This window comes from Pseudopipra pipra, chromosome 23, assembly GCF_036250125.1.
Source record: "Pseudopipra pipra isolate bDixPip1 chromosome 23, bDixPip1.hap1, whole genome shotgun sequence".
Taxonomy (NCBI): Eukaryota; Metazoa; Chordata; class Aves; order Passeriformes; family Pipridae; genus Pseudopipra; species Pseudopipra pipra.
The window spans coordinates 218,508-245,020 of record NC_087571.1 but is presented as its reverse complement, the minus strand read 5'-3'; the positions used below and the strand labels follow the sequence as shown (position 1 = coordinate 245,020).

Below are 26,513 nucleotides of genomic sequence, written 5' to 3'. Positions count from 1 at the left end.
TATAGGCAGCTAAAATCACACCCTTTAATCTGACTTTAATTTGACAATGCAGTGCTTACCACAACCAGAGTTTTTGCTCTGGTTTTGGCCCGAGAGCCAAGAACAAGAACTGCGTAAACCCACAGATATGAAGCACTTGTACTTTTATACAATATTCTGCTGGAAAAAACAGTAACAGGTTTTCCTGGTTTTTTTGCAATGTTTTCATCCTATGTCACCTCTAAGTTAATCAAACAGAACAAAATACTGAAATGTTTTGTAGGGGAAAAAGAATAATGTCTGGAAATCAGGAAGAGTGGGACTGTGATGCTGTAACTTTTAGAATATACTTCTTTTGCGCTGCTGAAGGCAGATGACTTACGCACACCAAGTTGCATTCTCTCTGTAGAGTGAAACTCTATAAGTGATCAACTCTCTATAGGTTTAAGAGCTGGGAGACCTTTGTCTTCAATTTTCCTCATCCAACTTTTGTATTTTATATCTCAAATCCCAACTAATATATTTATATCAATAAAAGAATACAGTGCTGGTCTGATGCCTCAAAACACTTTTCACAGTCTTTAGCAAAGTGCATTTGTGAGAGATGTCCAGTCTTTTGTGCCCTGATAGAAAATGTTCAAGTGGTCCTTAGTATTGCCAACCCTATTGGTCTAATAATTTAGTAATGTTACCTAGAAAATGAAAGAGGGTATGGAGTCATACAATCTTTCCACAATATCAAGCAAGTACTTACAATGAAGCAATAAATCTGTGCCCTATGTAAGCGAACAGGCTACATACAAGATTTTAAATAGAAAATTATTTACAGAACTCCATGGATGCTGTAGTATAGAACACTATGGCTTCACACCATTAGCCTGGCCATAGATACTATTGAAAAGAGAAATTAAGTAGTTCAGAAGCATCCTCTGCATATCCCTGGGTTCTTCAGTGCCCTCCTATAGAGCTCACATGCTGTAAGACAGATCAGACACAACCAAGAGTGGCACAGGAATCAATCTGACTGGAATTAGCTGGCAACCTGAGGAGAGGCACAGCAGGCTGCCCTGAAAGCAGGAAATGATGATTTGGGGGGGGGGGGGGAAATAAAGGAGAAAAAAAGGAAAAAAAAAAAAAAAAAGCAAGTTTCCCTGTTAGGTTTTTGCTGTGCACCTCACCTGCTCTGGAAGTAGTTTGCTAGCTCTGATGCTTCATGGTTCAAGCTCCTCAGGTGAACGATTAAATTTCCAGAGTTGGTGAACATGGCGCCACATGTTTTGCACTCGTAAATCCGAGGCTTGCGGATAATGTGCCGGGAAACCCGCATGTGGTGTTTATATTCCCCGAAGGAAGTGAAAGTGGCACTACATATCTGGCAGCGGAAACAGCGTTTACCTTCGTGCTTCAGGCGATGCATCTTGAGCGAGTAAGCGCGGGTGAACTTTTTCCCACAGCGGTCACACTGAAAGGGTTTAATGCCTGTGGGAGAGAGAGCACAGACATGTCACCTTTTGGAACCACAGGGCACAGGCAAAATCCTTCAGGAATTCTACAGCAGCTCTCAGAGAAGCCCTGTTTTGGGAGGAGATTCCCTGGTTAACTTGAAAATGGCAGGAACAATGAGGATGGAGCTGCACTTGAAACAACCTAGAAAAACAGGAATTAAGGAGCCCAGCCCAGAGCAACATCAATCTCTGTTTAGATACTGCTGCAACTGGCTCCAAATGGCAATTCAGACCATCTTTAGGTGGATAACCCTCTACAGGGTTCTCCAACCTAACTTTCTCCATTTCCTAACTGTGACCTCCATAGTCTCCGTCCCCACGGTTTAAACTGAGCACATGGTTAAGACTCTGAGGCACAGCCAACATGGATCTGATGCCGTCGCCATCTCAAACCACCTTTGAACTCCTTTGATCTCAGGAGATTCTTGTGCCAGACTGGTTCCCAACAATGCAATTATCAGCCTAACCTTAATTAATTGCAATGTTTTTCTCTGGCTGCCTTTGGCCTCAGAGAAGTGTTCTGACAGGGGGACTGTGTGCACACGGATGCCCCTGTAATGCAGCAGGAATGGTGATAAAAGGGGGAAGCAACAGCCTTTATATCGCGTGGGAACCTTGCTATACAAGCATTTTCAGCAACTTTGCATGACAGACAGCTCTCTAAGACAATTTAGCTTCATGCCCCTCTTTTTCTTTTCTTTTATTAATTTAGAAATTCAGTTACTAGTTCATTTTTCATTTCTTACCCTAAAACATACGAGCTCTGCAACATGCTGCAGTGGCTGAGTGTGCAATCACACCCAAACAGAAGTATTACAACATAATGGTCTGAACCACCAAAAACTTCAGATTTAATAAAAAGTCTGAACTCCAGAAAGTGGGGAAATCCAAACATGAGGCCAAGAATCTGCAATATGGAGCTCTATTCATAATAGGGTTGTCAAGGAATAAAAAAGGTTTTTTCAAAAGGCTCAATGTGCATCAGCCCAGGCTGTTATTTCCCAGGTCTTTCACTCTGCTTTCCTTATGTTCAAAGCAGGAGCTGAACTTTTAATTGGGGCTTTTATACAGAGAAAGCTGTAGTTAAGGTTACACTGAAATGCCCTGTTAAGCATGTGAAAACAAGTTAATACACCAGAATATGGGCTGGTGGAGCTCAAACTTTTCACGCTCTCCTACTGTCCAAGGGCATCTATTTCCTCTGGTAGTTTCAGGAAAATCTCTTCAGTCATTTTGCTCATGAGAAAACACTTCCAACATTTACAAGCTTTGAGAGTTTCTTTTGCATGTTAATTACTCTAAAACAGTAAAAATCTCTCCCAACTTTGCCCAGGGGTTCCCAGTTGACAGGTTGGCCAGAGATGCTTTGCTGTCAGACTTTTAACAACAGGCTTTGGATAATTTCACATTTGATACGCCCACAGAGTTTGCTTTTTTAATATTAAACACATATATGGTCATCTTGCTTGAAGGGATTTGACAAATAATTGCTGACAGGGAAAAAATTATACCTTGACAGTTGTTGCTCTGCCCCAAAATGGTACATCCTGTGTGTGCAAGTAAGAGTCAGGCTCAAAGCAGGAGATGCCAAACCATGAGGTTTAGTGCCCAAGAGGAAAAACTCTTCAACACTCCCTTTATTCATTCAAATGTCAATGCTACTGTCAGATAATGCTGACAAGTCTTGAAAACACCAATAGCAAAGACACTGAGATTTCAAGCTTGGTTACAAATCAAAATGAATGCATCAATTTGGGGATCAAGGCTCAGAGGAGGCATTCACACAAACCTCTGTACTATCTGCAGGAGCTAAATTGATTAGGAAACCAATTCAGTTGTCCTGCAATCCCTCCAAAAACCCTGAGATCCAAAGGCACATAACTTTCTTCAATGCAAGGATAGATAATATTTTCTTATGGTTGCAAGTCTCCTCTAAAACACAGCAGACAATTACAACACATCAGAGGAAGAATTTCAACCTACATCACTTCTTTTGTATAATAAAAAAGCCAAGTATACTTTATTTCATCTCAAATCTTTATCATGAAAATGCCTTATCCTGATGAGTTTCAGGCAATCAGATCCACACAAATGCTAATCATCCCTGAGCAGAGCTATCAGTCAGAGTCCATGGATCAAAACAAGCATTCAACTAGACATATCTCTACTCAGTCTTGCTGAAATCAGCTCTCAAGGAGGTGAGTAAAAAACCTGCATTATTACATTTGTTGCACAGCGAGGCTATAAATGAGGAATTGCTGGGAATTTCTCACCTGAGTGGATAAGCATGTGTTGTTTTAGGTTCTGAATGCGAGTGAAGCGGACCCCGCAGGTGGGACACTGAAAGGGTCTGTCGGGACCGTTGGGGCTGGGCCTCTCTGTGCTGCTGGTGGAAGGAGCAATGTAGAGTTGGTAGGGATACTGAACGTTCTCCAGACTACAAAGAAAAAAGGCACTGATTTACAGGCACGCCAGAGAAATAACCATGGAAATCTGAACCTTGAGCACATTTGTATGAGGAGAAGAGACTGGCATGTCACATTTGAAATCTCTCTTTATGCTGGAAATCTCTGTCTCTACAGCAATGTCTGACCTACACCTGAAATCTTACAGTCACTGACTCTGCACATCTGAACAAACCCTCAGGGAACAGCCTCTGACTTGTGTTTTCTTTGGGCAACAGGCCTGAGCACAGCTGCAAACTGAACTTTATTTTCCAGGCGTGGGCATTTTCTCAGGCGTATCGATGACTTGCAATCAGCAAACAGTCCCTGAGGAAGAGTTTAAAGAGCTGAGCAAATTGAAAGCAAAGGAGTATTTTGCAGCTTCAGTGGTATTTACAAATGAAATTGCAGCCAATTCATTTTTCATTTCAATCCAAGTTCCATGAACAAATATTAGTATCTACAATTACATATTTCTGAGTTTAAAATATTAAATTTTAATGATTCAATAAATATGAATCAATACTTGCTCCTTGTCTGATTCAAACAGCTCCAGCGCTGTGTTTAGAAAACAGCACACAGGCTGTAATAGGAACAATTTAACTTTCAAAGTAATTTATTTAAAACTGACTAATTGCTCCTACATAGCCTCTAGCTGCAAACTGTTTAAGAGAACTACAATTCCCTTGCTAATCCAAGTCCTCTGGCAAGGAACTTGCTAAAGGGCACAGTGAAATAAAAACAAATCTGCTGGTACAAACAGAGGAACAATGACAATTTGTACTTACCTGAGGTTTCCATTCCGTGAGCATTAAGGTCTATATTTTTTGTTAAAATAGATATTTCAGCTTGCTCAGAGCCTACAGGAAGATCAGACATCACTGGCAGCAGGGAACTGCTCTGACCCGGAACATTCATTCTGTGGCCAAAGCACTGCAATTTTAGCTTTACCAAGCCATAGTGTCTAAAACGTCCTTAGAAAAGAGTACAATGATGTCTCCTGTCACAATTAGAAAGTCTCCCTAACTGAGGGAATCCTTGCACCTCGAGCCCAGAGGGCTGTTTTCCAGGTCAGGCTGGATTTGTGGACTTCTAACATTCAGAGGAATGAAATGTGCACTTTGCACAAATACATTTCCCGACACATCACACAGACCCTCACAGAGCAGATCAGCACAGAAAGACAAGAACCAGAATCATCTCTTTAAAATCAATACCTAAATTGTCTTTATCTGCTCTGGAAATGGATGTCAATTCAACTGTGAGGACAGGGGCTATCTGTCGGAGGGCAGTGACGGGTCTCAGAAGCAAAATTTATCTGGAGACTATAACACCAGGTACACAAGATGAAGCAATTTCCTGCAGGAGTTTAGTATCACTCAGTCTGTAAAACCCATAAGGATTTCTGGTCTCATATGGAATTGGAATAATATTTGCTCTGTAGAAGAAATTTTGTCGTTCTTCACTTCTTTTTATACACAGAGAGCTGATGGAAAAAAGAGATGCTGACAGACTTGTTGCTCTCTGATAAAGGGAATACTTGCAAGAGGGAAGTTACCAGCTCATGTCCTGGGCCTGGCAGAACGTAGCTCACTGCCACTTTGGGAGCTAAAAAAGCCAGTTGAGGGGTTTTGAAATAAATATAAATATACATTCTGATTTTTCTAACTGAATTTCTGACCAACTCTGGCACTCCTGTTCCTCTTTGTGAACAGATCACTGGATAAAGAACAGACACACAGGTAGTGTGCTCAAATAAGAATTATATTTGGGTTTTGTGACATGTTCCTGAGGTCCCTCCTCCCTCATTCCTGCATTAGGGCACTGTGAAGAGGCAAAAGCACATTGTGCTCCTGCAAGCTCTCTCAGGAGACACTCAAACTAGGGCAGAAATGAGGAGCCACAGCTCTCTTTTTGTTTCCAGCTTTGTCAGGCTCTCTCACCCTCAAGGTCTATACTGGTGCCACCTTCTCTGCCATTGAAGGAGAAGTGCAATGGGCCCAACTGCCTAAAAGAAATTTAAAATAAAGTTTGGTTTTATTCTCTATAAAACCTGATGAGGGGGGCTGGTTAAAGCAGATCCAATGGGAATCATGAGGCTCTCCAGCTACCAGTGACAGGCTCATAATGCAAGCAAGATGAAATACCTACTGGTGACATAGCTTAGAGATGATATTGGAAACACACCCAGATTTTCTCTCCCCTGCTTCTTTTCCACAAATACTCAATTTTTCATGACTTGTCATAGATGTGGCATTTAACAGTTGAGATTTGTCTGACATCTCTGAGAATTTCTGTATTAGCTACAGAAAAACATAGGTTTCAAATGTTTTCACTGAAATATTCTGCTTGCAATTTTTTCTTTTTTCCACCCAGAGATTACACACATATTTAATTATGTAGAACTAAACTCAGAAAAATGTGAATGCCAAAATGCTCAGTGAGCCTAGAAATGTTCTCTATTTGTAAACAACAATTATTATAGAAATGTGGGGGTTCTCATTTTATTGTATCGGAAACCTTTCATAACTGAGCCTTTGCAACTCCTTTTAAATACAGCCACGAACTGATACACAGACCAACTGTTAAATCAGCTGAATTACAGATCTATGTTAGAAAGTGATTTACAATCCGAACGTGAAATATCAGAGAAAGAATAGATCAGACTTCACTGTGAAACAGTAATTTTAATACTTAACAGATTCGTATGTGTCTATTAAGCTGACAATTACATGTAACCTGGTGTTTATGAAACACTGATTATAGAGGAGGCCCAATTAATGATGTTAATTATTTAAGAGAGAAACTCAAGAGATAAGACATTTTAGATTTTGAAATATTTATCTTTCCACAGTGGTAAGGATGTAATATTTAGAATTTTAAATGGACTAGTCTATTGCTTTGTTTTAGGAATATAAATATATAAATTATATTTTTCAATATAAATTTGCATTGGCCACGCACAACTGATTTTGACATTTTGAGAATCTCTATTAGTAAAGAAATGTACAACATGGACTTAAACTAAAGGTGTATTAAAAAAAAACCAACAAAACCAAAATAGAGGGAGATTTTCTCCGTCTTGGAATAAGCACAGCCTTGGCACTTTCATTTGAATTTACAAAACAAATCACTTGGTAGAAAATCTTTGTTATGGAGTCTGAAATTCCCATAACTGTCAGTTCAATTGTTTTATAAACAAGGTGCAAATTCTAGTTCATTTTGCTGATGCTTCTGTCATTCTGAGAATAATTATTTTCAAATTTGGGCATAAATGAAGGAAAATACTCTTTCCTCCTCTGCATGGAAGAGATCTTTTAGTGAGAATTTTCAGTGCATTTAAAGAATTTTATATCTTTTGGATTTTCAAGGCAGTTTGCGCTTGCAACTGTGCAATTTTATAGGAAATTTCTGAAATAATCCAGTGCTGAATATATGAGTCCACTTGACTTAACAATTACAGCTTTAAAAACCTCGATTAGTTCTAATGCAACATGTGCTCCTACTATTAATTCAATCTAAGTGCTGGGTGTTATTTTTATACTGAGGTTTGTTAGCAGATAGATAAAATCTTCCAAACAAAAAACTCTTATCTAAGCAGTTATTTTCCCTTTTTAATCCTACAATGGGACAGGTTTTAGATGAAAATGGCAGGAAAGATTTTTATGAGCTATGAAAATGCAGCTCTTGGTTGTTATCTCTGTAGGGAGCTTCACTTGACACAATTTCTGGAACACTCCCAAAGGTTCACACTTCTTCCACAGACCCAGTTATCTGACAAAACACTGCAAAAGCCAGTTTGAAAAAATGTGCTTAGGAAGGGCATAACTAAGAAATAGAAGTCAAAGCAGTTGTGTGTACTCCTGTATGCCATCACTTGGCTCTAACAGAATTATGATATATCTTTGACCAAACAGACCTGTTTTAGATTGGTTTTCTCTGCCAGCCTTTCCTTATAAGGGATTCCCTTAATAAATCACTCAGCTCAACACAGCAAAGGCTGCCAAATATTTACAGCAAGTGACATACAGCATTTTGGTAAGAAGCTACAGGCAGAGAGTTTGGGAGAGGAGATTTAAGGCTGTTATGTGGTTTATGGCAGTAGTGACGTCTAGTGAAGTCAGGACCAGGTCCTTGTTTTCAGTTTGCTGCTTTTGGGGCTGTGTGGCAGCTTTAGTATGCATGTTTCACAGTAAAGGAGTTTTTCTGAATTTATTAATAAAGAGCAGTGATGAAGAAACAGCAAAACCATGAATATCTTTCTTCACCAGTGCTTCCTGGAGATAGAGAGGAAATGAAAAGCAAATTCTGACTTTCATCATCTACATTCTCCTAAAGCATCTACCCGTCCAGAAGCTGATTGTACTCTGAGCAACACAGAGAATTAGATGTAGGAACAACCAAACATTGTGGAATTAAGGGTGTGAGGGGTAATTACAGCCTAACACTTGTGCAGGACACTCTGCACCCTGGGTTGGTACATACCGATCGTCATCGTCTGCGTGAGCGTTGGTGCCAGAGCTGCTTTGGAGTGTGGGCAACCCCTCCGTAACTCCCTCATCTATGGAGCCTAGGAGAGAAAAGGGCAAGTTAATGCAAATACCTGTTCAAAAAGGGATGGGGGGCATGGAAATACACAGCAAGCTCGCTTTCCCAATCTCTGATAGATGCTACTGGTGATAACAGAATGAAATTGCCTTGGTAAAGTCATTTAGAACACCCAGAAGAATCCTGTTCCCAGTCAGCTTCTCCTCTACTCAGATTAGCTACTAAACTGACAACTCAACAAAGGACACATATTTGGCACACCTAGAAAATGGAAATGTTAAATATAGCCAGTTTTCAAAAGCCATCCAGTACTAGAACTGTAAAACAGAAAACATTCACCTAAAGGGACTACAGCAATATTCAAGTCTTCTTGAGCAATAAAGACTTCAAACCTGCTACACTACATGGCTTTTGGGATCCAAATATTCCATAAATATATCAATTGATAATGCCTTCATTTAATGATAAGCCTCTGAGACAGGAAGAACCCTCTGAGAAATTAGAAATGCAACACAAAAGAGACCAAACACCTGTTTGTAAGAGAAATGTACACACAAAATCACTCCAGAGCTCTGTTTAGTGCACCAACATTTGAGAAAATGGAGTTCAATGAGTCTGGGAACAGAATCCAAGGGAAAAGAAGCACTAAAACAAAACCACAACTTCATTCATCTCATATGGCTGTTGCTCAGCTGGGCCTCCCTCATCACCACCAGGAGTTTGGCCAAACGGTCCCTGGATCTCTACCACTGAATCCATAGGAGACAAGATGGGAAAGGAGATTTCTCTCCCTACACCACCATCTTAAGAACAAGCAAAGTTTAGGACAGTGGTGGGAGATGCTCTTGCTGCTGTGGTAAAAATAATTCTGCTTCCTAAGAGAGTGGTATGTGAGCAATCTGAATTTGGGAACCCTAAAGCTCACTAGGAAAATCAAATAGCATTGGGTTTACAATGCAAGTGTCAGACCGAATGGAAAACCAAAGAGAAGGAACAAAGACATGGAAAGTGAGGCAGAAAATGTGCATATTCTGCCAAAAAGAATGAAAGATCTTTCCTGAAGTGAAAGATTCCTGTCTTAATGTGATGCCATGTTATGGGGCCAGTGACAGGAGGAAAATGGCATCTCTGGAAGTTTTACAAATCAAAATTTTTAATTTTGTTAAGAGCTGACAACCCATATTTGGGAAATTCATCAACTGTGCAATCTATAAAGTTACAAAAGTTAATCCCATTTTGATTTATCCTTCTTTCTCATGAAATACTTAACTTGAAGTCTACTGAAAAATAAGCCCAACTGCTCTTAGGTTTAATTTTATGCCTTCACCTCTCAAATGCCAACAGCGCTAATGAGTTATGAAAACATCTTCTCAGATACAGCTATTGTTGTAACCATAATAACTTACTTATCAAGGCCCTGCTCCATGTCTCCTTTCATATTATAAAGTGCTTCCAAATATAATAAATTGCAAATGAACAATTCTTGAAATTGCCCAAAGAGTGAATAAGAGCTTTTTGTGATATCAGAAAGAGAGGCAGGAATGCTTTTATAAATGCACTATAAAACACTGAGATAAATATATGCAATTATACCAGGAAAATACATTCAGGGAAGAGAAAGCTGTACTTTAACACATCTTGCTGCCTCCACTTATTATTCTTACATTACTGCATGAAGAAAGACATCTTTGGGAGGTAAAAAGTGCCTTCTGGCTACCAAGTGTGCTGTATCACATATTAGGTACATGTCCACTGTGCTAAAAAGGAAGAGCGCCGTTTCTCTTTAGAGCAAAAACGTGAATAAAAACCATTCTGAGGGTGGTTATTATGCAAAGGCCACTAAATATTCATTTGAACATATTCAAAGAGCAGATTTGTACTTTAAAGATTTTGCCCTGGCACATTTTTCTTCTCTCTGCAGCTGTTTTAAGGCAGAACATGCTGTACTAACACCAGTGACAGATTTAAGTTTAATATTATAATCATTAAGGCCTGAGATCCCCTACCCTACCTACTACTTTTCAAAGTATTTTTTGTTTAACACTGATTGTGCTAGAAGTTGAGATTTCATAGCATTCAGCGGCACCTAACTCTCTCCAATTCAGCCCCAGTCTCATACTTCCATTTCCCAATTCAAGCTGCCTTTGAAATACAATTTTTCTGACACTTCTAACTCTGAGAGATGCCCTCCAAAAACTTCTACAGGTTATTTACTACTCATCTGTAATACACCCAATTTGTCCTTTTAAGCTGTCTGGGTATGATATATGTCTTAAATGTATAAATAAGTATCACCGATATGGTATTTTTAACTTTCCCTAATCATTATTTTTACTTGTTCTATTTTGCCTCTGCTGATACAATTATGCTGATGAGATAATTTGCATGTCTTATCACATGGCCCCGACAAGACCTTTCTGAAGTTCTGACTATAATGAGTTACAAACTGAATCAAACAAAACCTGTTCTTGAACAAGGACCGCTTTTCCTGGCAAACTACCAGCAAACAAAGCTTTTTTAAAAAATATATTTTTAATTTATCCCCTATTTTGGCAAACTACATTTAAAGATTTATAAACTATAAGATAGAAACTAAGCAAAGGTAAACAGCCCTGTCTCCAGTAAATAAAACATTTTCAGTTGGAAAAAGCATTACAATCTAAAATATCAACGTATGAGCTACATGAACTGGGGAACAATTCAACAGCAAAGGATGGCATAAGTAGGAAATATTTTCATTTCTTTTTAGTATTACTTGAATATTTCAACAGCACTTACTGTATTGCAATCCTGGAAGGGTCAGACTGATCTCACTTTCTCCAGAGAAGGCAAATGTTACACTGACCAAAATCAAACAAATAATGCTACCAGACTACATTTATTTACCTTCCTGTAGTTTATTTATTTAATTAACTGGAGCAGCCTTTCATGTACATATTATTTGAATGAAGCAGAGTAGTCTGCAAATAAAACAGGCTTTATTAAAGATACTTCAGCAAAAAAACTCTACCAAGCACAGGTCAAGCCACATAACTGAGAATAAAATAGCTGACTTAGGTAAAATTTTGGTAATTAAACTAGAAACATTGCAAACCCTCTTACCTTCTGACTTCCTAAAAGCTATTCAGTGCATTCGGGAGCAGAGGAAAAAAGGGATTGTTCCAGTAACCTTTAAGTATTAGCTACTAATAAAAAACAGCCTGCTAGAAGAACCCAAAACTGGCTTCACATTATCTTTCATGGAAAAAAAAGGATTCTCTCAGCAACTGGCAGCATTTGAAGAGGCAACTTGAGAATCAAATCCCCCAAAAATGGAAAGATTCTCAATATTATGATTGTGACGATTTATTTTTGTCTGGGGCATTAAGACGACAGTGTTTCACCACTTATTTTGCAAATCCTCTTACAAAGACTCTCTGTCACAATTATACACGATTTGATGCCTGATGCAAAGTCCTGTGGTAACCCTTTATGGCTACAGGCACAAGCCTTTCAGATCTGGTGTTGCGGCTCAGCTGAGATCAGTGTCTTTTTGACACTAATGAAAGCAGAATTAGTTCCCTCAATTAGGCAACTAGAGGTAAAATGGAGTTATCAACCTCTGCTGAATGAGGAGGGCTTACCTTTCTCAGCTGCCTTCTGCAAAGTTATTTAAAGAACTCCAAGTTTATAAGTAACATTTCATGAAACAGGGAAAAAAGGCCATTTCACTGAATTAAAGCATAAAAACTCACAAGGCAGGTTTCCTCCAGTAAAATCCCAGGTGCACATGTGCCTATTAGAGGCTTTTCTGTATCTACTCATACCTAAGGCCAGAAATGGTCGTACCTATGGATGAAGACTGTGGGCTGATCAGGAGATCCTCCTGCACTTGCTCACTCCCCGGGACTGTCTGCTGATCGCTCAGGGAGCTCTGGGAAGCGCTCACGGGCTGTGACACCTCCTCATGCACCTCCTCGTCGCTCAGCCTTTCCACCTTGACTCGCACGTCCTCCTCGATCACCAGGGGAGAACTGGCTTTGGTGCTCTCACAAGTCACGTAATCCGCCATTCTCCGGTTGGACTCGGAGGGCCCAGGCATTTCCAAAGTCCGTGAGTTCTCCGCCTGCTTCACCTTTTCCGACTGAAGTCTTCGATCGATTCCAAAAGGAAAAGTCCAGGGAAAAGCTAAGGATGAGTCTACGGGCTGGTTTCTGGACTCCGGGTAGGAAGTTGAGGGATTGAGCACTTGGGGGGAGCTGGTTTGTGTGTTGCATTTGAGGGGGCTCTCAGGAGACATAACGATGTAGCTTTTGCGCTTCCTCCGCGACTCCCGGCACACAGGGATGGTTCTCTCCACCACGCTGCACTCAGAGGAGACGGGGGAAAGGCTGCCGTCGCGAGAGGTGAAATTGCAGTTTGCACTGTTCTCCTGCCCTGCATCCAGCACCTTCTCCTGCTGGCTGTTGGGCGTGTTCCACAAAATGCTGGACTTCATGAACTCAGAGCACGTGCTGGCCACACTGAACATCTGCATGTAGCTGGCTGCAGCCAGCACGTCAATGATGTTCTCCGTGTTGATGGACAGCGTTGCCGTGTAAGCGTATTCCAGTAGTGGGATGAACCCGGTCACAGTCACATGGTGCAGGTCCAACACGCTCTTGCTCTCGTCCTCTGCTTGGCCCACAAGTTTGGAGCGGAAGAAGTCGCTGCAGGCCGCCAGGACCACCTTGTGCGCCCTGAAGATCTTGTCCTGGACACGGATGGTGATATCACAGAAGTGCCCATCGTTGCGGAGCATGTTCAGCTTCCCCAGCATCTCCTGACTGTGAGCAGGGGAGTTATGAGTGAATGTTTTAACACCCATTTTTAGATGGTTCTCCCAGCGTTCTTCCCACATACAAGAGATCACAGGTGTCCTGGAACAAAGAGGAAAACTGTCATTTTCACATCAGAAAGCGGAAGTCAAGTGGCTTTCTAAGACACTGTAAGAAGAAAATTCAACCAAATTCTTTCAGATCAGTTTTTTCTAGGATCCAGATTGTGCAAGTGAGTAATTCTACAGAAATGCAATTACTTACTTGCAATTTTCATAAACATGGATCAAATTATTTGCAGTCTATCCTTATATATATATCTATATATATCTCCCTATATCTATCTCTCTATACGTATATAATAAATAACCCCTGTATTTCTTCCTACTGCCCACTCAAAACCAAATACCCAACACACTTCAAAGAAATGTTTGCAATATTAAAACAAAAGCATTTTTTTTAACTAACAGTGAGTAGATACCTGTATTTTTATCTTCTGGGCCCAGGAAACTCTTGCTCACAGTTCTTAAACCTGACAGAGTGTTGAATGTTTCTTTTAAGTGGAAAAGACGTCAGCTTGGGTCAACTTACAAGTGTGCAGGAGCAAATAAATCTCTCAGAGATCGTATTTAATTCCAGAAAAGCTTCAGAGAAACTACAATGTGAATTTCCAGAGGCCAGAGTTCAAGCTGGTCAACATAAAACAACAGCTGCCAACAGCTCTGTTTTCCCGCTGCAGTGCAGGTACCGATTGCCTAAAGCTGCTTTTAATAAACAGTTTTGGACTAGGGTGAGGAGTTATTGAAAATTCCTTCAGAAACACAATGCATTAGAAACCTCAAAGGAAAGTTTAAGTCTCAATCAAATACATACATATTGATTTTATATGTGTGATAAATAATACAAGGAGGGCAACTTTTTTCTTCTGACAATAAAAACCTCCCTTCTTTGGGTTCTCTCCATGTGGGAGCAAATGTTTGTGTTTTGTGCAAGAATGGGAGGTGTGACCCACACTGGCTGCAAATTTTAGGGCTGCAGCAGCCTCTAAAAAATAAATTACTCTGATTTGAGGAGGGTGAAGCTGATCCACCACTCACTCCTTCTGCAGTACACAGGGGAAAGACAGTGCCAAGCAAGATGCCACATGCCCAGACATCCCCTGGGATGGAACTGGAACTGCTGTGGCCACCAAGAAAATCAGTTCCTGGGTTTTCTCCAAACTCTTCTGAATTATTTAACTGTAAACAAAACACAACCCACCATGTTTCACCTTCTTAAGTCCCCCACCCCCCAACCCCCCAAGGCTTTCTGTGTTCCACATGCCTCACACAATTACCACAATACAGAAATATCATTGGGTTAAACATCAACAACATAATTGGATCTGATTAGTTCCTGGAGTCAGCAGCTTCTTCACATCATCCTTCTTTCCCTTCCACATACACAAAAGCATACCACACTTACAAGTTGCTCATTTGGAGATTCTCAGCTACAAAGAGCAAGTTTGGAACAATTTGCTCCAAATGTCACATATTGAAATGGCAGCTGTCAGAGCCTACCTTGTCCTACACGCATTTACACTTGGCTGCTTCTTGTAGCTGGGGTTTCACTTTTGATACTCAAACCCTTTCAGACAGAGGAAAAAGAACTATTCAAGAGAATAGATTAACTAACACTTGACAATATAAAGTCTGGGAGAAACCGTAAGGGCCATTTGAGTTTAAAATGAGATTTCACACTAGTGCAGAGGAAGAAGTTAAGCACAACCAAAACACTCCCTTCACTGAAAGAAAATGGATCGACCTCAAGAGGCATCCGAACATCCAAACTGTTTGTTCTCCAGCATGAATCAAATGAAAAGCATATTCCATTGATCTCAGACCAAAACACTACAGTAAAAACTTGTAACAGCATATTCTAAAATGGCCTTGGGATACCCTTTCTTCTGAAATCCCAGGCCCTGCCGCAGTTCCTTGGCACATCAGAAGTCCAGAAGTGCTTCTGTTCAGCAACTGGCTACAAAAGGAATAAAACATTCACAAGGACTATCCACAGAACAATCTGGTATTTAGAAACAGTACCAATACATCATTACGAACAAGGAGAAAATCAAGAGCAATCCTCCCAGTTCCTGTAGGCTCAGAATAACCCATTTTTCTGTTCAGCTGAGTGAGAAATGCTCATCCCTCAGTCCCTAAGTGAGAGCTCGACTCTGTTGCCCTGCTCTGAACCATTCCTTGTCTTGCTTCCCCCCTCCTGCAGCCTCTCCCCTCCTCTGGTTTCCTTTCCTCTTCTCCTTTCATCTTTTGCTTCCTTGACCTTGATCTGGTTACAGAATTCAAAATAAAATAGTGGAAGTCAGTGATGTGCAAGAAACTGATTTAAATTTATTAAGGAGCAGCGTTCCTGCCATGAATGTGGGATATTGCTCTGTCAAATCACTTCTGTAAAATGACTTTCCCCCTCATTGCATTGACACCACCATTTAAACAAGTGGCTCCTATCCAGGCCTCAGTGTGGACAAGGAGCATTTTTGGGAAAATCCAAAGGGGTGGGCTGAGGAGGGCAAACAATATCAGTTCCTTACAGTTAATGAGGAAGTAAAAACATCAAATAGTTCTAGAAGATAATTTAAACAATTTGAAAATATTCTCCACATGAAAAGCTGAGCATGCTAGAGCAGCCAAGTTAATAAAATGGATCAACTCTCTCTGGCAATCTCTCGGTGGCACAGGGCATTTTTACAGCTGCACTCCCAGTGACCAAAGAGGGGAAAGGGCTGCAGCGTTACAGTTTCACCCCAAGTCCAACATTTCCGTCCCATCACCATTGTGAAATGACATTTTGGCACGTCTGATTTCCCATTATCAGCCAGTCCCTGACGGAGCTGTTGGACCATAAAGTGCAGGGTGGCAGATCCAGGAGTGATTACAGAACCAAAATCCAGAACTAAATATACCTGTTCCCTTGCAAGTGCTGGCGTGGGGAGAGCAAGGTGCACACCTAAACTAAGTGATAAGTGGGTTGGAGCTGGCAAAGTTGTTCATCTTTGAGCCACAAACCATTAGGGATTCTCCAAGCAGGGATCAGGGATGGTATCACAGAGACAGAAGCTTTTCCTCCTCCTCCCCACAATCCCAAGGCACACACACCTTGCCCACAACTCATGGAGTATTTCTAAGCTCTAGGAAAACACGATGAAATTTAAAGACACTTTCACAAGTTTTAAAAGATATTCCCAGTGGGACACTTTAGCCCATATTTAATGGGCTGTATTGAACAGACATTTGCAGTTTAAGAGAATGTTTTTTCCAGAGTCCATTCCTGCCCTGGAGATGTGTGGGGATTCACCACCAAAGCACAGATCCTTGGAGAAGGTGAGAATTCAAACATGAGCACTATAGGACTTCCAGAGCAAGGGGAATTTTGTCCACTATTAGCCAAAAGCAGCGTGAAGGGAAGTGCTATTGTACCAGACTTTGTACAATTTAGTTGAAAATTAGTTGGTTTTTTTTTACTCCCAGGAGTACTAACAGAGACCTGACCTTTAAGTAGTTCAGGGTAACTCAGCTCATTCTGACTGTTTCAAGGCTACTGAAAAACAAGTTTTAGCAAGTTACCAAGTCACATTCACTATTTTGGCATTAAACATGTGTCAAGTTTCTGTGCTTAGAAACCATAAAGAAGAAACTGTACTCTATAAATGTAATGTTATAATGTAATGAAACTGTAAATTGAAAAGAAACTAGAACAGAACTGAAAAATATTCCTCACGTGACCTGCCTACTTCTTGTACACCAAGTTTAGCTCCTTATTCACCTTCTGCTGCGCCTCAAATCATTGGGTTTGAAACATGGTACCTACAATAATCTTTTGGAAGAGTCACTGAACGAAACTCACAGAGCTGCTCACATTCAGTTTCTCACTTAAGTCACATCATTTTACAACAGAAGTAATTTTTAGCACCACAAAACTACCACCCCACCTTTAACCTCCATATCCTGACCTGTGGCAACTTAGAGCATGAAAACACTAAATTTTTCTGAATACTGAAATCAACAGACTTCAGATACATAAATGCCATGTTGGCTTTGGTACTCAAAAAGCTCAGGAAATTCCCACCCTTATGGGAATTCTCAGCAATCCCTTAGGTACACTTACCTGTGTGTGAGCCCATGGTGGAAATCAGGTCACTAATTATTTTTTTTAATTTATTTTTAATGCAGATCACTCCTTGGGCACTGGCAGCACCATCCCATCAACAGCAGCAGCCAGACACAGACAAATGTTCCACATGGATAAACATGTGACCTGGATCACTTTATCTCTGTCACTGCAGTACACAGGTACCAGCACCCCCCTCTCTCAAATTAACTGGTTTGTATAATTAAGTTCACGATTGAATCAGAATAACTGCTCTTAGTGCGTATTTAACTTCAAGTTGGCTACTTCTATTTCAGCCTTGCAATACTTGTGTATCTAAACACGCATCTGTTTCCCCAACAGCAGCTGGCCTAATAAAAGGTACTATCTCCACTATAGATCTGGCCCTGCTTCACTTCACAAACTGCTGGCTGGAGCTGCCACACTGTTCTTGTTTCAAACAAATCAACAGCACTTTCTAAACTTTATTTAAAACCGTATTTTAACCCAGGTCAGTAAACCTAGTTAGAACTCAGCCCAACACAGCCAAGCCTGATGGTATTCATGAAAAAGAGGAGGCAAACAGGAGGCTTCTGCGCTCAGAATCACATCAGTGTGCAGCATCCACTTTGGTGCTCTGGAATCTGTGGAATGCAAACCTGTAACCTTTGGCTGCAGTGGGTGAGAGGACCAGGGAAATGAACCATCCTGGGAAGTATGCAGGGCTTCAGAACTTCCATTTCCTCTAGGACAGCAGATTTAAAACCCTGAGTGCACAAAGGAACCAGTGTTGAGGCATAAACACCGTTCTGTTAAACCTGAAATAGATGCTGAGCTCCAGCCTTTACGTGGAGTGAGGTGATGCCATGCCCTGTGAAAAACTGGGAGCTCAGTGCTGGGGCTGAGCTGGCCCTTGGTCTCTCGGTTCAGGAACCAGACTCTGATTCTCCAAATGACTCCACTGAAATACCCTAGGACACTCCTGCGTCCCTTTCCTCCCAGTTCCTCAGAAGAGGACAACTTCTTGTTTTAAGGAGTTTGGAGGTCTTTTGTTCTTGGGCATGTTCTTTGCACATGGGACAGTCCTCTGGGAAGATCTGCCCAGCAAAGAATGGCTGATGGCAGGTAAGTAACTCCAGAGGACTCCACTTGGGTGCTGGAATGGAAGAGCAATTTCACCTAACAAGCCGAAGGCCTGAAGTTCTACAAGCCACCCATTTATCATTAGCATTAACACTCCCTTTCACAGCAGAAGGCATACAAAAGTGTGTTGTGCTTTGCCTGTGTACTCCAGAAATACTGTACTTGACAAGATCATATATTTTGTAAAGATTGGGGTTTTGGACACCACTGTTGACAAGTTCACGTGCCAGAGATTTTGAGCCACTGCCTTCATGTACCATTAGTGTCATCCCCAGAACACATTTGTTGGCTGCTCTGTACTCACACCCAAGCTTGTACCTATGTTCAACACTTAATTTTTATTTTTATTTGCAAGAATACTTTCCGAGGATGCAAACTGCTTCACAGGCAGCCACCTCTTCCTTTGAAAAACTCCTGGTAAAGAGACTTTCCAAATTCTAAAATTTATATCTTCCTAAATTTTAGGTAGAGTCCACCAGAGGCTGCTGCAGAAGGGTGGCAGGCAGTACTCCAGCACTAGAGTTAAGCTTAGTGGAGGCAGATAAAACACTATCAGGAAGCACCATGGGTCAAACTGATCCAGGTCTGTGTAAATAACATACATAATTTTCAGAGTCTCTAAGTGTTTAACACATGGAAACTACATTGTGCCAATAAGCTCTCCCTGTTCCCCAATTTTAAATACATTTGTACGCATCTAGATAAAAGTTTCTCATGAGCACTGTAAGAGCTGAGGTTTACAAAGTCAAAACACCAAGGCTGAAACTCTTTACAAAAAACTGCTGAAAAGATTTGCACATCTGGAAATCCTGAGCTGTAACAGCATCCATGAAAACTTCTGGCAGCAACCAAGGTAAACCTCTGCAGGGCAGGAAACAGGCAGGTACAAAAGCACACAGTATTTCTTTAAGTTCTCCATCAGACCATCAGGAACAGTATTTATTCCATTAGGAATAGTATTTATCTGCAAAGGACAAGGAGAAAAAGCATCCAACAGCTTCCCTTCCAATATAATTATGCAGGAACAAGGCAGACCCAGGGTGTCCATGAAATACGTGTTTCCTACTCCTAACAGATCTCTTCAGTTTCGCCAAAATGAAACCCTATAATAACAGAAAACAAAAGCTTTAACTGTACCATGCCATGAGAAGAAAGCAGATGTGTGTGGCCATGGCAAGGTCCCAGCTCACAGTCACAGCACTGACTCACATTGTCACTGCTATTGAAAACATTAATATTTCACAAGGATAGGAAGAGAATGACTCGGATCATGGAAACGTGAATTTGCACGATGCAAATCTAGTAGGTGCGTTTTAATTCCCAGGGCTGGTGAAAGCATTGAGACAAGTAGTGGGGTGCCAAACCCAGCAATTAATTCTACAAAATGGTTTTATTGTCAGTTGAGATGGTAGGTCAGCTGCAACAGAACACTCCTGAGAGGATAAAATTAGAAAACATTTACATGCACATTTTAGGGGAACAGCACCAACAGACTGTCCCTGCACAGAAGAGCACAGATAATCTTAGACTGGTTTTTGTGACTGGAACTTCAGCTGAGTGTTGAATCCAGGAGCTGACCCCACTTCTCCCTGAGATGCTGAGGCTCCCAGCCACTTGTCATCACTGCAATTTATCACTCTAAACACAGTCACTGGTTTTGGCAACTGGGCCTTATTCACTCTTGGTTTTTTGGAAGAAGCTAATATAGTTAACTTCTTGAAGTATATTCCTATACAAGAGAGAGCAAAAAATTCACCTACTCTGGCTTTCTGTTTTAACTCTTACCAACAGCAAAGTGTGAGATTTGGTCAGAAACCAACAGTGCTGCTACACACACCCAACTCAAGCTCTCCATGTGCCTCAACGTGTGATTTACTCAGTGTCAGGGGAACAGATATGCACCAGGTGTGAGGGTAAGGAAAGAGCTCCCATTCCTAAAAATAGATACAAAAATTCTCATTTTGTCATGATGAGTCCAGGGCCTGCTTAGCAATTTTCTCATGCTCATCCATCACTTACAGTGGGTTGGAATGCACAGTGATTCAGAACTTCAGTAGCTCATCCCTCACCTGCCACTGCCCTCAGGACACGTCCCCTGAGCTTGGCTGTCTGGATTCAGCTCATCTGAGCAGAATAGAAGGGGCCTGTGGGGAAGTCAAAGTACCCTTAGAGACTGAGACCCTGTGGTGACTCAACACTAACCTTGTCCTGCAAAATCATACAATATTTAGGTTGGAAAAGACCTTTTCAGTCTGAAAGGCTGAGAGAATTGGGATCGTTCAGCCTGAAGAAGGGAAGGCTTCAGGGTGACCTAACTGTGCCCTGCCAGTGCCTGAAGGGGCTGACAAGAAAGATGGAGAGAGACTATTTACAGGGATCTGGAGTGACAGGACAAGAGGGAGTGGCTTCAGACTGACAGAGAGTAGGGTCAGATTTGGATATTAGGAAGAAAATTCCTCTCTGTGAGGGTGGGGAGGCCCTGGCACAGGTTGCCCAGAGAAGCTGTGGCTGCCCCATCCCTGGAAGTGTCCACGGCCAGGTTGGACAGGCCTTGGAGCAACCTGGGCTAGTGGAAGGTGTCCCTGCCCATGGCAGTCGGATGGAATGAGATGGGCTTTAAGGCCCCTTCCAACCCAAACCATCCTGGGATTCTATGATTCGATGAATCTGTGCTGCCTGGCAGGACAGGGAATGGCACCGTTCTTGAAATCCAGTTCTGCACCTTTCTGGCACTTTATTTCAACTTCTCTTTGCCAGAAAGCCAACAGCACCTTTAGCATGTGCTTCTACTTCCTCCTTGTTTTTGCAGAACTTCAGTATTTTTACACCATGGATATTAAGCACTGTTAAAGCAATCCAGCCCAAGAACAAATCAGAACTACTTGTTCAGTTCAAAATATCTCAGTTGTCTAAACTATAAAGCTCCAATAAAAAGAGTAGTTTCCAGACCGAGATGACCAATGTCATCCTCATGCTGTCTTTTATATGCTGCCTCAGCATATAAAAGTGGAAAAAACCCCAAAACATGTTTCTCATGTAATGAGAAAGAGGTGCACATGTCTACTACTTTTATTTTAGAATATTAAATCCAACATAAAACATCACAGAGCTGTTGTTCTGGTACTGGGATGTCATAGTAAAGAAAAAGTTGAAAACCATTTGTCAAACTATCACTATTTTTCAGGAATTGCTGTTTCTACATCAAACATGATGTGCAACGTGTCTGGCTTGTCATTTCCTCGTGCAAGTGATGCTTCCAGATTTATTCTTGTCCCTCATCATCCTGCATATATTGCCTACAGGAAGGGGCCTGCAAGACTTTCTCCTGACTGATCTCAAACTGGTAGGAGAATTTAATCCTACTGCAAACCTCTCTTTTTAATTTTTATGTCAGGAACTGCACATCACTTATGTCTCAGGCAAATGAGAGTTGTGGTATCTGCAGCTGATAACCAATACACAGATAAAACAGGACATTCTTAACTGTGGAAGTGTCACAGAGCTGGAATTTCAGACAACCTGGAGCTCTGTACATGACACTGAGTATGCTGGATTAACACAGCAGGAAGTTTAAAGCACAGCTACAACTCCTGGCCCAGATAAAACTTGCAGATTAAAGATCACGCTGTAGGTGTGTAAAACATGCTACCACTCCTTTCATTAGAAGTCAATCTAAAAGTGTTTCCATTAGACACTGCTGTGATTAAACACTGGTATTTGAATTCTCAGGGAAAAGGTGTCAGTGCAACACAAGATGCAGGATTGTTCAAAGACTGTCTCATTTTTTAATACACACCTGCAAAAAACCTTGGTAACATTAACACTGTGATAATTTCTTCTCTCAAATATTTAGTGTACAAGGTCTGATTATTTAAAAATATAAAGATGTTTTCATCTCTCAAAGATATATGATTATAGCTGTTTGTATACAACTGCAGAAATGTGGTGAAATAAAAACAATCTGAAGAAAAAAAGACTTAAGAATAAGAAAACAAACAGAAAATGGGACACCACCTGTGTTTACTGAAGTTAAAGTCTTTATCTCAAACTTGATAATGTATTTTTCAGAAAAAGAGGAAATGCCAGCTATGATGAGACCTTAATTAAAATGTTTTAATAACATGATCTAGAGCTATTAGTGAGAACAAGGAGATGAAGAGACAAACTGAATCTAAGGAGCTGGCTGAAACAAAGTAACTCATGTACCTGAAATAACAGGTTAAAGAGTTCACCTGGGAAGTGCCATAAGGACTTGTTATAGCAAAGACACTGGCTCAAAAAATGCTGATGAAAAGGTTAAGCACAAGGCATAAAAACAAATGACTGAGAACTGGCATCCTGGGAACAGAAGGAACTTCATGGGAAATCCATCAGTTTGAAATTAACATTTGACATGATATATTAAGGAGCTAATAATGGACTTGAGCTGTAAACTGGAAGCCAATAAGTTAAAAGTAACTTGGGAGCAAGATCTCTACACAATTAAATTACAGCCAACCAAAAGGCCCCCAGAACCACCAGCCTATTGCAATGCCTCATTTTTGGTCAGGTATTTGTCAATATGTATTTTCACCTCCTGAAAGATTCTCAAGAGGGGGTTTTTGGTTTATTTTCCTTCTCTGGGCAGCTCCCCCTTAACGTCTCGGCAAAGTAAACATAGATCTTTCAGAGCATCTGACTTTACCAACCATGTTCCAGCCAGAACTGAGAGAGTATACATTAAGTTCACTGATCAGCATGACAGCTCTTAATCTCAGGATCTAATTAAAAGCAGAGATTACAATAATCAGGGCAGGACAGTAGTGCTGTATGTAAATTGATCTGACGCCACTGGTCACTTTTATGCAACACAAGATGTTCTTTGAGACCATTTACAGATACATAATTAAGATAAATGTCATTTTTTAAGGCTCTGTACCTTCCTACATAACTCAAATTTGCTGGCTCCAACAAAATCCATGTTTCATGCAACAGCCAGACTCTGAAGGAAACTTTATCTGTGGAGAATTGTCTTGTTTTCCCCAGCCTTGACAGAGTTGTTGGAGTTTTGGTGTGATCATTTGAAGTCGGCTCTTTGGGAGAACAGAGTATTACCATTCACTATTTCAAAGGACTCAGATTTAACTTGTTGCCTTTCTGAAGCTGCAGTGCAGGGCATAAAGTTTATGTGCCTAATATAGCTTTCACATGGTTGAATAAGCAAACCAGATAAATGCCACCTTCCCCAGCCTCCAGCACTTTCAACATTGCATTGTAGGAATCTCACATTAGTGCTCCACGTAACACATAAAAGCAAATTTTCTGACAGTACTTAAAACTGAGGCTCATTTAACAACATGAGCAGTAGTTGCTAAAAGGTCTTGTTCCACACTGAATTACCTTTATTCTCATAATAAAAATTAATGTATGAACTTCACTGGACAGAGTGTTTTGGGATATTTCACATCAGATTCACTGTCCTGTACTTTGTTTTTCATCAGCTCTCCAAAAAAGCACATGATCAAACTACCAGATCTGTCCTGAAAGTAAGATGTTTGTGTCATCAACATATGAAACAAATCTCCATTTAAGGCTTTTTTTACTAGAATAAAAGCAACAAGTGAATTCATAGTTGTCACTGTATCCTTACACATGGAAGTGCCTCAGAATGTAATCAGATTATAGGACTGATGTGTTACATCCCTGAGGCACACATTCAAATTTAACAATGGCAGTTTTCATGCATCATTTTTACGTGATCTCAGTAACTTCTTTACACGTTCACTCCGTGCAAACTTAGGTTAAATTTTCCCCAAATTTCTCAGTGTAGAAAAGCCGTTTCGTGACTGCTTCCCACTCTGTGTAATAAAAAGCAAGGGTTCAGTTTTATAATCCTTGGTCTTTAAAAGCAGCAAAAAAAAATACAATCGAAAATTAAATTCTTTTAAGTACTGCAAATTGCCAAAAAATATCCATAAAGTACTTTCATTTGTCACGTGGCAGCAACCTGCTGGTTTAAACTAATTCCAGAAAGCTATTTTTTCTTGTTTTACCATGGCTACCCACTGCATTTCAGTCTTCACTCTCAGAAAAGCATATCGATATAAACTCGGGAAAAATATACATGAAAGACTACTCAAGTCAGCCTCCTAAATTAGTCGTGAAAGTAAAAATTTCCAAGCCCTTTTTGGTGCTAGAATGTGGAAGAAATATCAGGCAAAATGGCATGGGTTTTGTAACTCACACCAAAACGTTCTTGTACGGTTACAAAAAATGGCAGTTTCTCTCTCACTTTTATTCCAGATTAACGAGGAAGTGTTATACTGCAATGAAATCCACGTTAACTATAAATAATGAATTTTTGTGCAGTGCAATGCAAATCTCAACTCTCCCCGCAGCACCCCAGCCCCATTAACACTTCAAGTGCTGGAAGCAACACCGAGGAAAAAACTGAGTGAAGAGCAGAGGGGAGAGATCACGGCAAAGCCTCCCATCCCATGCAATCTGCAGAGGAGAAAAGGCAGGGATAATCCAGACATGGACTGCTGCCAGCTAGTCAAGGTGTCACAGACATATAAACAACAGCCACCTTCCCAACGGAAGCAGCTATAAAGAATCCTGAACAAGCTCAAGCAAGGCAGGAATGTGGTTGTGTCATCACCCTTTCAGCACTACGTGTACCCTTTATTTTCCTAATGACTCATTTATGCAGATAAATGCCTAAAAGGAGCTCTTCTTGGCCCCCAAACTAAAAATCCTTGTATTTATCTACAAATCACATTATCAGGTGAGCAGCGACTCCACAGGCTGCAGCTGCCTGCCCTTGTATGGCCAATGCTGGGCTGACAGAACCATATCCAAGGAGAGTTTTGTGGGGTTTTTTAAATGTAACATTTCACAGAAACTTCTCACAGTAGGTATTTCATAACAGGGGCATTTATCCACTTAAAAACCCCAAAACAAAGACAGAAGACTGCAGAAACTGTCAGCTCACAGAGCTCCAACATTGTCAATATCTGTCCCTAACATGGGACCAACTTTCCCTTAACTCAGCAGTTATTCCTAAATGTACTAGTAATTTCCAGGATTCTTAGGTCTCCACAGGACATGGTATCTTCATGCTTCCAACACCTTCCAACAGATTTAACTCTGGTAAGTATCACTGAAATTGTAGTTTTTCCATAACACACTCTTGGTAATATCCAAATACAAAATGCTTTATCAAGCACCATCTGTAGCTGTATTTATAAACTCAGATCTTCTTCAGTAGCTCTAACTATATTTCCACTAAAATATCTCTCACTACAATTACTATGTTCACTTGTACTTCTGAATATAAAACATTACACACAGTAAATGTTTATAATGTTATCACAGATGAAGTACAAAGTGTCCTTTTAGAAAGCATCTCTTCATGCTCTGAAATGCTTTTATTCAGCCTTCTTGTGTAAAGCAGGCAAACAAATATTGTGGTCAAATCACCCCAAATAATAAACCCCAAAGTGCAGTAGATGCACAGGGGACATGACTGAGCTGTCTGTTTGCTCCTCCACTCTTCCCCTAATGATTCACTCCCAGCCACTGTCACACACCACATGCTGAGCCCAACACACTTTTTGCAGTCCTTATTATCCCATCGTTCCCGTGCTCTGATAAACCGGTTCATGTGAAATAAGTATTTCACCAGCCCTGGATTGGAATGCATTAAAAACACGCTATCAACAAATAATGCACAGTTTAAGTCCCTTCCTTAACTTGATTAATTGGAATGTAAGAATTAAATTAAAAGCTGAGCGTTTACAGTTCCTGTCATCCCATTTTATCAGGTTTGCAGCTCTTCTCCTACCACCACCATTTCATTTAGGCACCTTGCACAAATCCCAGTACATTTGCTTTCATCCAGGGAAACCATTAGAAGAATCAATTTGATCTCCAAGGCAAGCTAAGAGTAATGGACTCCAATGTTTACTTAGCAG

At 40.7% G+C, this 26,513-nt stretch overlaps 1 protein-coding gene across 2 annotated transcripts in view; it reads right to left on the bottom strand.

Moving 5' to 3' along the window:
• Nucleotides 1-26,513, bottom strand: part of ZBTB44 (zinc finger and BTB domain containing 44) — a 36,882-nt gene that overhangs the window by 6,070 nt on the left and 4,299 nt on the right. Inside the window, exons 2-5 of one of the 2 annotated variants that reach the window (XM_064634598.1) lie at nt 12,305-13,374; nt 8,414-8,498; nt 3,758-3,921; nt 1,158-1,458 (exon numbers count right to left, since the gene is read on the bottom strand). In XM_064634598.1, the coding sequence (XP_064490668.1) occupies nt 1,158-1,458; nt 3,758-3,921; nt 8,414-8,498; nt 12,305-13,355 (1,601 nt within the window). In that variant the 5' untranslated portion in view covers nt 13,356-13,374. The remainder of the gene's footprint in view (nt 1-1,157; nt 1,459-3,757; nt 3,922-8,413; nt 8,499-12,304; nt 13,375-26,513) is intronic. The other variant, XM_064634599.1, reaches the window with a different exon arrangement.